Raw genomic sequence first — 15055 nt, 5'->3', positions numbered from 1 at the left:
GGACATGGGAGTGAAGGAAGTAGTCTATCTTTATGTGGCAAGTGACAGAACAGGCGCGGTGGCAGCCTCGGTAGTCGATGGTCGAGAGCGCCGGTATACGCGGCAGCCATCAGAAGCCGCATCATAGAGACTGCGGAGGAAGTTTCAATAGCGCTAGCTTGCGTAGGAACGGAAGCCAAGTTCATGATTAGCGACAGCAAAACTGCTATCCAAAATTTTGGAAAGGGGAGGATATCGCCGGAGGCAGCGAAAATCCTCGCCCGAAAAACGCTGAATAGAAAAGTACAGTTAATGTAGACACCCGCTCACGCTGTCGTCCCTGGTAACGAGGCGGCTCACGAGCTGGCCCGAGAGCTTAACTTCCGGGTAGTCATCGAGCCCCCTGAACACTGGGCATACGACGAGCGTCTACAAAATTATGGGGATATCATCGACTGTTATAAATTGGGACGTAGACTAGCATCCCCGCAAGCTGTTAGACTAAATAATAGAGAAGCTGTCGCGTGGAGGCGGCTACAAACATAATACCTTCATGAACCCGATTTGGGCGTTTCACGCACTACCAGACCTTATGGACAATGATCAGTGCAAACACTGTGGGACGAGAGAGACCCTGGGAGACATAATTTGAGAGTTCCCACAATCACCATGGATAGGGCAAAATATAACAACTAGAGAAGCCTGGGATACCCTGCTGGGAAGCGCGGACCCTGAGATCCAGCTAAAGACCGGTTTGGCGAAAGAGGCCGCAACAAACCAAGGTCTACCTGCCAGCCTCTAATCCGCAGGCACACGGCTCCCCGTCTTCCCCAGAACGCGCGCCGGGGAAGGGGAAGAGGACGCCCATTTGCGATGAAAATGAAAGTTGTGCAACCAACCAATCAATGAATATACGAAGCTGACCCCACGGACGTCCGATCCAGGCGTCCGTGTGCCCTTTTATTTGCCGCTTCCTCGAATGCCGCTCCACAAAAGAAGCAGACCCAAATGTCTAGGAGGCGTTAGCACAGCAGCCATCACAGGCGTTTGAAATTGATTTACAGGATAGAAAAAGTGCAGTATCCGTCACAATATTCAGCGTACACATGTACCATATCGTAAAGGAAGGGAGGAATCTGAAACAGTAACCTTCCTTACTCTAAGCATCATTCACCGCCACATTCCCAACAAATGCGTAGTAGAATGTAGCACTCAGGCGTTCGCCTTTCACCACTTTAGTCGCTAAAGTGTCTCGTAAGTTTATTGCAGTTGTTGTTCAACACTTCCGGAACATGAAATTGTTGTTACGGGGAAGATCCCCAGTTCGATAGTAGTCCAAACAACAAGCGTTGAGGGCATATCAGATCTCACCAGCCTCAACGTCGTCTTCTTTTGGCAGTCTGTCGTTCTTCAACATCCTATGCAGCACGACCAGCGAATGCCGCTAAGTAACACTAACCTCTGGGGAAAAACACAGTTCTCGTGCATTCTGCGTTAGTGAAATAGAACGCGAATAATAGGGCTTAAGACGGGACACATGCACAATTTCAGAGGATGGCGCTGTGAACAAGGACGTCGGATGAACAGATTCAATTTCGCATGTGACGTCGGTCACAGGGTGCAAAACACGGTAAGGGCCTGTGTAAAAGGGCAAAAGTTTTTTGCACAAACCCACTCGATGGCACAGGAGCCACAGAAAGATGGAGATACAGGAGTATACAGCCCGTCATGGTTGCGACTGTTGTACCGGCATTTTCGGGATTCTAGGGAAGCAGAGAGCCTGGAAACAGCACTCCGGTGTGCATCATGAGCGCGGGCTGTGGCGTTTCTGACGTAAGTACTGGCGGCGTCTGCCGAGGGTAGTGAGGTGTCGAAGGGCATGTCGGCGAAATAGCAGATACAATGGAAAGAATCCAGCGGTAGAATGGACAGACGAGCTGTAGATGAATGTCACAAAGCGTTGGTGTACGTTTGAATACCGTTGGTCGTCAAACACATACATGAACAGCATGTCTGTGAGTGTACGATTTAGACGTTCTGTGAGGCCGTTGGTCTGGGGATTATAGGCGGTGGCAAATTTGCTGCAGATGCAGCACGAGCGGAAAAGTTCGTCAACAACTCGCGAGAAGAAGCAGTGGCCACGGTCTGTTAGTTGATCACGAGGGGCGCCATGATGAAGTATCGCGTTTTCTAGAAAGAAATCAGCGCTCTGGGGGGAAGCTGGTCAGGGTGGCTAGGGTAATAGCGTACTGCGTAGCGCAATCGGTGGAGACGGCGATAGATTTGTTCCCCGAGGCGGAAATTGAGAAGGCCAACGCCAACACGGGAAAATGGGTCAGTCGGTATGGGGATTGGTTGCAAATTACCTCAAATAAACATTGCGGGTGTCTTCTGACACTGACACAGTTCATATGCGGCAATGTATACTGCTGGACGGAGCGGTAGAGCCCCAGCACGTAACAACTTCGACGTAGGCTGTCGTATATGCGAGAGACACGCAGGTGGCCAGCCGATGGAGCATCGTGGAACTGTTCTATGATGGTTGAACACAGGTGTTCGGAAACGACGAGCAAAAGGTCTGCGCCATCCGGTCGCATATTACGTCGGTATAAGGTGTTCTCATGGAGTACAAATGAGGGGGATGAATCAGGGCGGTCGGAGGTAAGACAGAGGATCAGGGAATGTATCAAACGATTCAACCGCTGTTCGTCAGCAATGTTAGAAAAGGCCGAAACAGACAAGACGTATGCGTCATCGTAAGAGTTAGTAGGACTAGGGGAGTCGACGGGATGACAGGACACGCAGTCTGCATCTTGTTGAAGCCGGCCGGAGTTGTAGACGACGTAAAGTTATGTTCTTGGAAGTGTAGCGCCGAGCGTCCCGAACGGCCAGTAGGATCTTTGAGAGAGCAAAGCCAACACAAGGCATGATGGTCTGTTATGAGAATAAAAGGGCGGCCAAACAAATAAGCGCGGAATTTTGTAACATCCCAAACAATTGCGCCGGGCGCTCTCGATCTGGGATACAATAATTTTGCTCGGGCATAGATAGGAGGTGGCCAGCATAAGCAATCACCCTTATGCGGCCGTCTTGTCGCTGAGCGAATATAGCTCCAATGACATGGCCACGCGCCTCGGTGTATAGTTCAGTATTGACGGATGGGATAAAATGGGCCAAGACGGGTGGAATAGTGAGAGCAGTAATGAGCGCTGAAAAAGCTGTAATTTGTTGAGGCCCCCAAGAGAATGAAACGTCCTTCTTGGGGGGGGGGGGGGGAGGAAAAGCAAGGGGTGCGAAGATCGGGACGAATCGTCGGAAACAGGAACTTAAGCAAATAAAGCTTCGAACATCGCGGGATGAACGCGAAGTGGAAAATCTCTGACGGCGCAAACCTTGTGAGGGTCAGGCTGAACGCAGGCAGCGTTAACCAAGTGGCCAAGGACTTTTTCTCGGTGACCATACCTGCACATCTTGGAGCTTAGTTGAAGTCCGGTGCGGCAAAAAAGCGCAAGAATTGCAGAAGGGCGAAGGAGATAGCTGTGAAACGTAGAGGAGAAAACAATTACGTCATCAAGATAACACAAACATGCGATCCACTTGAAGCCTGGGAGCAGAGTCCATCGTGCGTTCAAATGTTGCTGGGGCATTGCAAAGGCCAAAGGCATGACTTTAAATTGAGAGAGGCCGTCAGTGATGATGAACACTGTTTTTTCACGGCTTTTTTCATCGACAGAGATCTCACAATAGCCGGAACGAAAGTCGAGTGACGAAAAGAAGTAGCTGGCTCTGTGCAGACTATCAAGCGCGTCATAGATACGAGGAAAAGGATAGACACCTTTTTTTGGTTATCTCATTCAAATGATGGTAGTTAACGCAGAATCTCCAAGTGTTATCTTTCTTCTTGACCAACACGACAGGGTATGCCCAAAAGCTGCTGGAAGGCTTGATTATGTCGTTCGCCAATATATTTTATTCCTCCATTTGAATGGCGCGTCGCTCGGCAAGCGAAACACGATAGGGCAGCCTATGAATAGAACGGGTGTCACCGGTGTCCATGCGGTGGGTGACAACTGTAGTATGACCAAATGGGCTGGTGCCGAAGTCAGAAAGATCAGCTGCAATCTTGCTGTTAACAGGATCCGAGCGCGATGTGGAGGACGGGGGAGGGGCTGCTGGGGCGGCAGTTGGATAATCTGTAATCAGAGCTGAAACGGCGCAATCGGTCAGCGGGAACAGTGAAGCTAGTGAAATTCCCTCGGGCAGAACTTGAGTTGACAAGTTGAATTTAAGGACTGGAAGACTGGTGCCGTTCTGGAAGATATGCACAATTAATCAGATGAAGAAGGGTGACGTGCCACTGCAGGATCAGATCAGCAATGGGACACACGAGATTTGCGCCGTCTGGGGCGGGTCAGAATGTAGGGACGTAAACGGCAGGTTCAGGAGGAAGGCAGCAGAGCTGTTTTGAACGAAGGCGAGGTGAGCAGGAGGGGTCTTCAGAGTAGAGCGGAAGGTCTAAGCGAAGTAAACGGGATGAGCAGTCAATGAGGGCAGAGTGGGCTGTTAAAAAGTCAATACCAAGGATAACGTCATGTGGGTATTCGTGTAGGACGCTGACAACACTGGGGCATGACGGCCTGCAATGGTAAATTGCGCCGTACACATGCCAACCACGGCAGCAGGGCTGCCATTGGCGACGTGAATTGTGGACGTGACGGCTGGTGTAAGGGCTTCTTTGATCCGCCGACCAAATGAGGAGCTGAAAACGCACAGTTGGGCGCCGGTGTCAATGAGAGCAGAAACGGGAACTCCATTCACAAGGACGTCGATGCGGCTATTTCATAGTGCAGTGGTCGGCACAGGTTTTTCGGTCCGGGTCAAAAATGCAGCGTCAACTCCGGCAGCTGCATTGACTAGTTTTACGGTAAGTGGGCGGAACAGGATTGTGAACAACTGTGGCGCGGAAGACGAGAACGCGAGCGTAGGACGTGCGGGAATGTGACAGGTACCAGTCTCTATACCCCGCACCTCTTCTAAGAGATATTGCGAAGCAGATCCACAGTCCGAGAGCACTCCGAACAACTAGCGTTGATAGCAGCTCAGATATCCATATCAGGTCCTGTTTTCCTGTAAACTCTGCGGGAAACCGGGAGACTTTCTTCACGTCCTCCTCACATGCCCCATCTTCTCACATTCTCCATCCCCAAACACAGGGGAATCATACTGGGAGACTCTCCTGACCAGCTCCACTGCTACAAAGCAGCTTTGGGTTATCACCAACGCCCTCAATTGAATAGCCCTTCTAGGGCTTTTGCTCTGTAAGGGCGACCTCCTAAGGGCTGTTTCGTACCATGTAAAGGAGCGGGTTTACCCCCCCCCCCCCCAAATATTTTGTCAGTAAAAGTTTTTAACACCACCACCAGCACCCTGAGTGTCGTCTTCTTTTGGCAGTCTGTCGTACTTCAGCATCGTCGACAGCACAACTAGCGAATACCGGTGAATAACAATATGAAAGAGGGTGAATTGCTATCGGTAGCAATGAACAAACTTCATCAATACAAAACAATCACGGAACAAGAACAAACACCAAACCGACTCATCATCATTCAGAGTATCCATTGAGCGTTGCATCTGCTAAATGTGTCACTACTTGATGTAAAACCATTCAATGGGGCCTTTGGGCTATTCGTAAATAAGTAAATAAATAAATATTCGCCTACATTTCAATCGCATCTACAGCTCGTGCGTTTTTATTTTTCAGCTACCACACACCTTCGGGCCTTCTGGTCCTGACCTAAATGACCAGAAGTGTAGCCTCGTATGCTGCATGTCAAAAGAACGTGGGTGCTTTCCCTACATTGGTTGTCCTAAAATCTTTTCTGAGGCTCGCCTGGTAGCGGAAAAAATCTCACGTTGGTTTTGATGAGAAAAGGAAGTTAACTACTTGTTTAAGTTCACGTTTCAAACCTTAGCAATGTTCAGTTCAAAATAAAGCATACAGAGGTGATTCCAATGGGAAACATCTGTCCTATAATAAAGATCGGCCGGTTGCCTAAAGCGCTTAACGTACCGAGCAAGTCAGCCTAGTCTTAGTAAGCCAGTGAAGATGTATTTTATCAAACAATGCAACGCTGATAAACAACTTTACAGTTCCTTACCTCTACACCTCCAAGGACGCCCCTAGTCATTGATTCTTTGCTGCAAAACTAGCCGTGTTATGACGTGTCAGAGAGAGACCGAGAGTAGGCAAGAAATATTCGGCCTGAATTCTTGCCGAAAGGCAGTGCACCTGCGCTCTATAGTACTCGCGCGGCGCTTCACTGCGTTGCGAGACTTAACATTATCGCCAAGCGACGCAAGCAACTAGATTCAGCAGCTCAAAGGTCGGATACAGTTTTCATTGCTGTTTGCAGGAAACTGCTCACGTGGCTGATGAGGAAGTGTCGCCGAGGCGTCGCTCTGCGGGAGCTCTCCAAGGTAAGGGTGCAAGAATTTCTCCGAACTTCCGGGCAACACTCAGACAACGCAGCGCTCAACAAACCAGAGACCACCACCACGTTTACAGTAGGATGCAATGAAAAAGAAAAACCGCAGCAGAAAATATCAGCTTGATATACTTGCGATACCTGCATTACTTTCCTTATTTTCTTAGGCTTTCTTTGCGGAAAGAATTTTACTCGTCTTAAGTCCAGCTAGTCGATTGTTTTGTGCGTGTCGCGCAATGTTCCTGCGGCGACCTACAGGATGTCGTTTCGAGCAAAGAGTTTTTATATTTAGACGACATTGCTGACGAAGACATCTACAACGCACTGCAATGCATACGGTGCTGATTATGCATGTTATTACTACGTTAGTGGCTTAGGAATATTTGATAATTTCGAATGCGAGTCGAGTATATGAAGGATGTCCCACGTAACATGATTTTTTTAATTTTTGATAATCTGAGGTTTGCTCATGACATAGACAGGAAAAGTAGAAAGGTAGGCTTGAAAATCAATATGCAAGATAATGTTCAACAGCCTCAGAAAGGTACAACAGTTTACATTAGGCAGCGAAGCACTGGAAGTAGTAGTTGAATATGTCTACTCAGGACAGGTAGTAACCGCAGATCGCAACCACGAAAAAGGAAATACAGAGGAGAATAAGATTGGGATGGAGCGCATTTGGCAAGCACTCGCAGATTATGACTAGCAGCTTACCGGTATCGCTCGAGAGGAAAGTATACAACAGTTGCATCTTACCTGTACTCACCTATGGGGCTGAAACGTGGAGGCTAACCAAGAGGGTTCTACTTAAGTTGAGGACAACGCAGAGGGCTATGGAACGAAAAATGGTCGGGGTAACATTAAGAGATAGGAAGCGTGCAGAGTGGATGAGAAATACCTCAACTATAGGCATCCTAGTGGAAGTCAAGAAGAAGAAATGGGCATGGGCAGGACATGTATTGCAAAGAGAGGATAACCGATGGTCGCTTAGGGGTAACAAACTGGATTCCAAGGGAAGGAAAGCATAGCAGGGGGCGATAGAAGTCTAGGTGGGCGAATGAGGTTAAGAAGTTAGCATGGGTCAAGTGGATGCAGCTAATCGGGTTAACTGGAGGATGGGAGAGGCTTTCGCCCTGCAACGGGTATTCGCCGCGAGATCGACCTAGAGGTGGTTCTGCCGTCGCTCCGGTAGGGTGGATCGGCAGCCGGCGGCGCTCGCAGAAACGCACTCGGCGTAGGTCTGCTTCTGAGTTCACGGCGGGTTTGTTGGCGATGAAAACGTGTCTTTTGCAGTATTTTTGCAATTTTTCAGAAAAAAAAATTCAAGGATTTCGCCAATGCAGCAGAAGAAGCGCGGATTTTAGGAAAACAAGGCACGGAACCACCAGTATTCTGGATTTACTTTGCACGTTTCTTACGCTGTACCACGCTCACGCGCCTAATATTTGGGCCTGTCTAATGGCAGCTTTGTTTTTCTTATCGGCTTTTAAACAGTGTGCGCGTGTCTCATGCGAGTGAGAAAGGCGAATTTAGTGTCAAGCCTACGCAGATACAAGGTTCATGCTTTGACCTGCAGTACTTTACAATGAATCAGGAAAGCCTCAGTTCATTATACCGTGCTTGAGTTGAGGATTAAGCAGGTTAAATGTAGCACTGACAGCGTACTACATGGAGAGTTGCTTTAGACTGAGTGCACATTAACTCTGGCGCCAGACAACCACGCACAAGTATTCCCCAAAAATGAGAGCAAGCCGACACTGTACAGGAAACCTCGCCGCACAGGATAGCTGATTGTTTACATGTGCAGCGCTGAGTGGATTGAATTTGCCGTGCTCACAAAGACGCGGATGCTTTTTGCGGTCACTGTCATAGAATGTGACAGTGCATGCGCCACTAACTGTAAATGACTTCCTGAAACCGAAGAAAATATAAAGGATTTCTGTTGTATGTGATGTTGATATATAATGGTAAATTAGTAGTGTAATTATTTTGTTTTTCAATGTCAATAAATTTCACCGTGTGAGAGAACTTTTACACACATTACAAAATTTACGATAATCAGCGATTAATTTTCAGTGACGTTAAAGTGCAAGCTACGAATTACTCGCTTCGAAGACATCGTCATAAACTGCGCATGGGCACTGTCATATTATGGCAAGCAATTTTAAAGGCTGAAGATTTCTTTATCACTAATTATTGAGTAGTGACTAAATCCTATGCGAAGTAAAATATTAGGTCAATTCCAAAACAGGTGCCCGATATAAAACAGTTCCGAAAGAAATGGAGGTCATCTTATCATGCTACTATAAAGATGTATTTATTCCCGAACTAATCACTGATAATTAATCCCACATGAAGCAATTTTACTCCCCTTGTCAGAAACGACCAGTTTGCTCGGAAGACAGCACTTAGACGAAAAGGTATTATAATGATTATAATAGGCTACCAGTAAAGTTAATTAATCTAGGTGTATTATCTAATATTTAGTGTAACAATTAGGTGCAGGGAAGATGTTTCCCAAACATTCGAGCATTTCTCTGAAGCAAAATGTGCGCACTACCAATGTTACGGATACGCAGAATCCTTGAACAGCAAAAAAAAAAAAAAAAGAAAGGAAAGAAGGAAGGAAGGTAGCATATTGGCACGACGTTTAACGCATGAAAGCCCATCGGCTATGCCGGATGATTGAAGAGACTGGTTTCGGTGTCGTTTTTTTTTTTTTTTATTATTACCACCACATCGACCACGTGCGATTGTTTAATGTGCAGTCAAATCCCAAAGCAGAGGAGCGCTTTTCAAAACGGTCGTGATTGACTCCCCCGTTCTCATAATCAGCTGTCGAGCGCCCTTACCACTGAGATACCGCGACAGAGGTTTCAAAGCAAAAAAAAAAAAAAAAAAAGTACTCGCACAACTCTATCATGCATACAGAAGGCATAGCAGGCATAGAGTGGCCTGTTCAAACTGAATTCTGCTATGAAGCAGTCTGCGATGGCATATGTTTTAGTATCTGCGGTATTCTAAACAGAAACGAAAATATGCGATTTCTGAGCGTTTGCATCAACGTTTATTGGCGGCAGCGACCTGTTTTGCTTTGACACGGCGCTAACTACAGTACCACTTCGTTTGAGACGCCGCGTGTCAAAGGATCTCAAGCGCCGAAGACCGCGACGGATGATGTCCTTATCCGGCATGACATACTCGATACGGACAAGTATTTTCTTTAATGGAGCGTGGGGTTATAGACTGTTCATATTTCTTTTGCAAGAGGCATATAGGTAAACAAAAGCGCGCAGGAACCGCGAAACAAACAAAACACTCCTGTATACGCCGCATGCGCGCGCGTAAATCATTGCGGGCTGGCACGCGACGCGAAAACGCATCCACACTGAGTAGGTTTTGCCGCTGAGCCGCAAGGTGGGGACTCTGCTCGATCTCGAGGCCAATAGTCAGGCTGACGATGATGATGGTGATGACAACTTAACTTGAAGTGAGCAAAAATTTGAGCATTAGGCAAGTAAAATTTCTTGGATGTTGTGGGCAATCGCTTTGCACTCCTCAGATGTTCGTGTTTCCGAAGAAACTTCATAATTAATTGCGCTTAACTGCCTAATTTGAAGCTAAGCAGATAGGAAATGTGGTCCTTTAAATTCGAGAGCACCTTCAGAAAGTTTCGATAGCGAACGTTTCCACCGGGTAAGCCTCACTCGCATCCTTTCTCCCAGCTATGCCGAAAGCCCACGAAATTCAAATTCATCTATGCGGCTTCTTCATTATTTATCTATTCGTACTGCTCGGGAGTTTGAGGGAACAAAATGCTGGCGTGGATCGACAGCCTAGTCGCCTAAAGAGGCCGATACGTCAAACATGGCTGCAGCGCCTTCGTCGGCCAATCTGGTCGCGTTAAGGTGTCGGGTTCTCAGAGCGTGATAAGGAGTTCAAAGTTGGAAATAAAAAAATGGCAGTTTTAGCGGTGCGGCCGCAAAACCATTTCGCGTGCGAATCAGGCGGCCGTCCCAGTGTCTTCCCGTCGGTCATGGCAACGACAGTTTTAGTTGAGCGTCGCATGCACAATGCCAGAGAAGCGTAAAACAATGTGGCACTATATATCGGGGCGAGTCAACGCTCGTCGGAAATATGCAGAGTAATCTTATATTATGCCAGTTGCAGGTCATTCAACTGCACTGGCCTTGAAAAAGGAAACCAGATAATATGTAACAAAATTAAAATGGCGGCAAAAAGATGAGTAACTATGCTCAGTGTTGCTGCCATGACAACAGTGCAACCTGTAAAGAGCTGAGCTTAAACAACTAAAAGGGCAGTTTGTCTAAACACGAACTCTATTTGGTGCCTATATCAACACGTAAAGATGAGAAAGCAGGACAACGGAAAGTATAGCAGATAAAATAAGGCTTAGCATGCCTCAATCCCATCACTCGCGGCCTGATAATGGCCTGCCACTTTTCCTTTGAGTTGTATCGAAACGTATATAGAAGTGAGTCCATATCCACATCATCAGCGACGACTCTTGTCACGCAGCCTGAGCGCACAGCCTTGTACCTCAGCCCCGCATGAGAGGCACTCCCCCGAAGTTGTGGTGGGTGATCGCAAATGATTCGTGACTGCCTCGCAGAACCTGGTGGTGAAGGTGGTGGACGCCATTCGCGAAGCCTGCTGGCTCCTGGCCGACCAGATGAACAAAGAGGGCCGGTTGCCGGAACCCTCAACGCTCTTCTTCCTCGACCTGCTCGAGATCGACCTGCTGCTGCGCACGCGCTCCCCGCGTCTGGTGGCCAAGTGAGCGAGAGTGAATCCACGTTGATTATAGGCAGTGTCCTCCTGTATGTTCCATCTAGTTAAAAACGATGACACGTTATGATTACGATTCACGTGACGAGGTATGCATTAGCAATGCTGCTTGAAATTGCATGGAATATACGAACAGGGCCTAGTTGAAACATCACGGGCCACAAGTGTGATTCAGACACGGCGGCTGCTTAGCGGTGAAGGTTTTTACTAAATGTACGGCCTTGCTGCTGCACAGACCACTTGATATCCGGTAGACCACGTTTTCCGCCCTGTGTGTTTGGCTGTGCTCCAGTGATGGTGGTGGGGATGGTGCTTGTGGGAATTCGGAACGGACAGCGATAACTTCTCGCTGCTACCTTCCGGACCTGATAGGTTGCCGGTTCCTAATGGTGGATTTCTCGAATTCTGTTTATTCAATTACACCGGAAGTCAGCATGACTCTGTATAAATGACCTTTGCTTAAAAGCTACACTGAAATTAAATTATGAGACGCTGAAGGGCAGTGGCTTCCCAGAAGCACCTCACACCGTCGGACTTCGGACCCAACCCTCGTCCCCTCTGCATTCGTTAACATAAAAACATCAATATAACCAACACAAATCAACTCTTGCCATGGCTAACATGTGTTGGTGCTGCTTCTGATTCTGGCTTGCAGGGCTCTTCGAAGAGAAAGGCTGCACCCGCTAATGAAGAAAAGAATTTTTCCGGAACTCGTCAAAGGCATTCCAAGCGCGGTAAGGGCCATACGCACATTTTCTAATGCCTCAAATTCCAGCGAACATGGAGCTATTTTCTAGTGCTAAAGCCAAAGAAAAAAAAACATTTCAAGAGAATCCTCGAGAGCTGGTTTGGCCTCAGCGATATCGTACAAAAGCTAGCGCAAAGCAAACCAACACAACACAGGTAAACAGGACAGCGAGCTTCACTGGCCTCAGCCTGTTGTGCGCAAAGGGCGGGGATTCATTGAACTCGTCTTATTTGAACCTCGATTCCTGGAAGCAGCAACTTGTTTGTTCAAGCAGTGGTAGTGCGCTTGGCGATAGTTTGAAGAGTTACCTGTTGCCTGACATGGCCAGCGTTTCAGCAATCCGCTACTGGGGACCTTTCTTCTGCATTTTTTATGCACAGAAAATGTTCTAAAGAGGTTCAAAACAACAAGAGTATCTATTTCTGAGTACCAAGCGCTGGTTTGCGTCTGTCTAGCTTTCCTTTCAAAGCTGCGTGCCACAGCGCCCTCGCATGCTGTTTATTATTAGAGGAGCATCTGTGCACGCCGCAACTATTCCTCTCTTAATCAGATTAAATAGGCATAATTAAACAAAAACGGTTCACCGGAAAGAGGAGAGGTGCTAGGCCTATCGTAAACTTCCTTCCTTTACTAAAAAAAAAAAAAAAAAAATCGGGCGACAGTCGAGCGCTCTTTTTATGCGGGTGAGGTACCGAGTTAATCTAATTTTTTATGTGTACTCGTACACGTGTTTTCTTTCTTTACTAGGTTCATTTATTTCCTCTAAAATCTAAGCGTTATGCAGATGGCGTCATTTTATAGTCACTACATTTCACGTTGCCGAGCACCTTCATGTGTTTAGCGACGGTCTCGCGACCGGCAGAGCGAGTGAGCAGTGCAGGGAAGGATGAAAAAAAAAAAACGAACGCAGTGGTGTGACGTCACGCACCGTGCAATTTACACATAATCAATAAATATAAAAATGGTAGCGGTTTTAACATAGCTAAGCCTAGTAGTACGTGTGAAAGCGTTGGCGCAAAAAATCAAATCAACGGAGATGACGGGCAATGCCCAGTACATACATAAAGCACTCTGCATGCGGGGCTGCCGTGATTGCCACTGCGTTCCGTTGTCTCTGCATGCGATACATTTCTCAGTTCACATTCGGTCCGCTTCGAAGGCTTTTTTTATTAATTTTTAGTGCGTAGCACTACTAGCCACAATCACAGATTTGACCATTGTCTGTTCGAAGCCGCTCTCTCTCTCTCTCTCTCTACGTGGCCTTGAAGTCGAGAAAGACGAGGGGACGCGCGTCACTCGATTTAGCGAATCCGACCGCCTGCTGCTGTGTTTCCATAGAGGTGAAATGGAGAGGCTTCCGTGTGCTGTGCGATGTCAGTGCACGCTAAAGATACCCAGGTGGTCGCAATTAATTCAAAGCCCTACACCTCGGCACCTCTTTCACTCTCTTTCCGCTTTCACTCCTCCCACCTTCCTCCTTTCCCTTAACTCGTTGTTCAGGTGTCCATGGAAAAACAGTTAGACAGATATTGCGCCTTTCGTTTCCTGTAAAGCAAATTAACATAATATAAATAACAAAGTACAGTGTTGAATCATATGCATAAAAACATTTCTTAGCAAAGCAAACCGAAAGTCTAACAAGCTATAAAATGCATAGAAAAGTATGAAAGGGATAAACAGTGCTACGTACATACTTCGCATTTGATTAACTATGCAAATAGATTGTAATTATTTTTTGTATGAAAGCGCTACAAGCAGACTTACGATGGTTAGATGATTTTTCTAGGCCCCGAACTTCCGAATCAGTGCTTCCGGGCTAATGATACTTACGTGGCCACAAACGAAATTCGGTGCCAAAAGACCATCTCCGCCACCCACTAGCTTAGATTCGCGTGCAAATTAGCGCGAAATAAGTGCGAACGGGCGCTTACACGCTTCAAGCCGGAAGTCAAACACGTGGCTGCCTCACTAAAAAAAAGTTACGGCCGATTTGCATAGTTAATCAAATGCGAAGTAGGTGCGTAGTACTGCTTACACCTGCTGTACTTTTCCATCGCTTGCAGTCGCGCAGCCCGTTGACCTGGAGGTTCTACCGCACGTTTGTTCCTCTTCGCTTCGGCATCCGTTTCACGATGACGCTCAGTGTCTTGAGCAGTTTCCTGAGCATGCTCGGCACCTTTCCGCATTCCTTGGGCTTCTAGATTCTTGCATCGTTTAGCTGCAATATCAGAATCAGTAGACTCACGATCCCGCTCCCTTCATAACCGTTGTACTCCAGCGCGGCGAACCTGCGCCGCAGTGCCAGACAGCCTGGCTTTGACGCGAAGCAAACGCGCGCCGCAGCCGCGTCCTCAGCTTCCCTTGCACCATTTTCAGAAATGAGTGAAAACAGGCACAAGGTACTCCTTTAGAACGCACTGCTCTGCGGCCGAAAGGTCTGGGGTGGGATCATAGGGGGAGGGAAAGAGAGAGAGGTAAACTCGCTTGAAGGCGAGCTGCAGTCAAGGCGCGGAAGTGAGCAAAGCTGCTTCACGACGCGGCGAGCAGCTCGGATCCAGGGAGCGAAGAGCGTGAATGTCTACTTTCCGTGAAGGCTGAGGCACTGACGCGAGAGATGCCGAAGTTGAGGACGCACGAGCGACACTCGGCTGATCACTCCGGCGTAACACATGCTTGCGCAACGCTGCCCAATGACGGCCACCACGCCCGCAACAGACACATAAACGCCCCTCTCTCACTGAGTGCACCTAGCGGCCACTCCGCCCCCTCAGTGTTACGTCGCGAGATGCGGATGTCGGCCCTTTCCCTTTCTCCTCTTCTAGTTCACGGAGACTGATGGACAGAGAAAGAGAGCGGCTTCTGCTGCAGCTGTGCGGCCATTCCGCCTCCTCACTGCTGAGCTGCGCGACGCGCATCGCCACCTTCTCTTTCTCCACTTCAAGTTCACGAAGAGAGAGAGGTAGCGGCTTCGGACAGACATTGGTGAAATCCGCGACTGTAATGCTACGCACTAAAAATGGATGGTGTGCCGATA

At 47.8% G+C, this 15055-nt stretch overlaps 1 protein-coding gene across 1 annotated transcript in view; it reads left to right on the top strand.

The window, feature by feature from the left end:
• The window catches only part of LOC146194329 (uncharacterized), a 327933-nt gene that overhangs the window by 261477 nt on the left and 51401 nt on the right, over window positions 1-15055 (top strand). Inside the window, exons 33-35 of the mRNA XM_084597350.1 lie at window positions 6393-6456; window positions 11098-11261; window positions 11929-12007. Coding sequence (XP_084453476.1) covers window positions 6393-6456; window positions 11098-11261; window positions 11929-12007 — 307 coding nt within the window. The remainder of the gene's footprint in view (window positions 1-6392; window positions 6457-11097; window positions 11262-11928; window positions 12008-15055) is intronic.

The sequence above is a fragment of the Amblyomma maculatum genome, chromosome 3, assembly GCF_055883805.1.
Source record: "Amblyomma maculatum isolate TAMU_Amacu chromosome 3, ASM5588380v1, whole genome shotgun sequence".
In the NCBI taxonomy this organism is placed as follows: Eukaryota; Metazoa; Arthropoda; class Arachnida; order Ixodida; family Ixodidae; genus Amblyomma; species Amblyomma maculatum.
The sequence above is the reverse complement of the archived record's forward strand: the minus strand, read 5'-3'. Positions and strand labels throughout refer to the sequence as shown.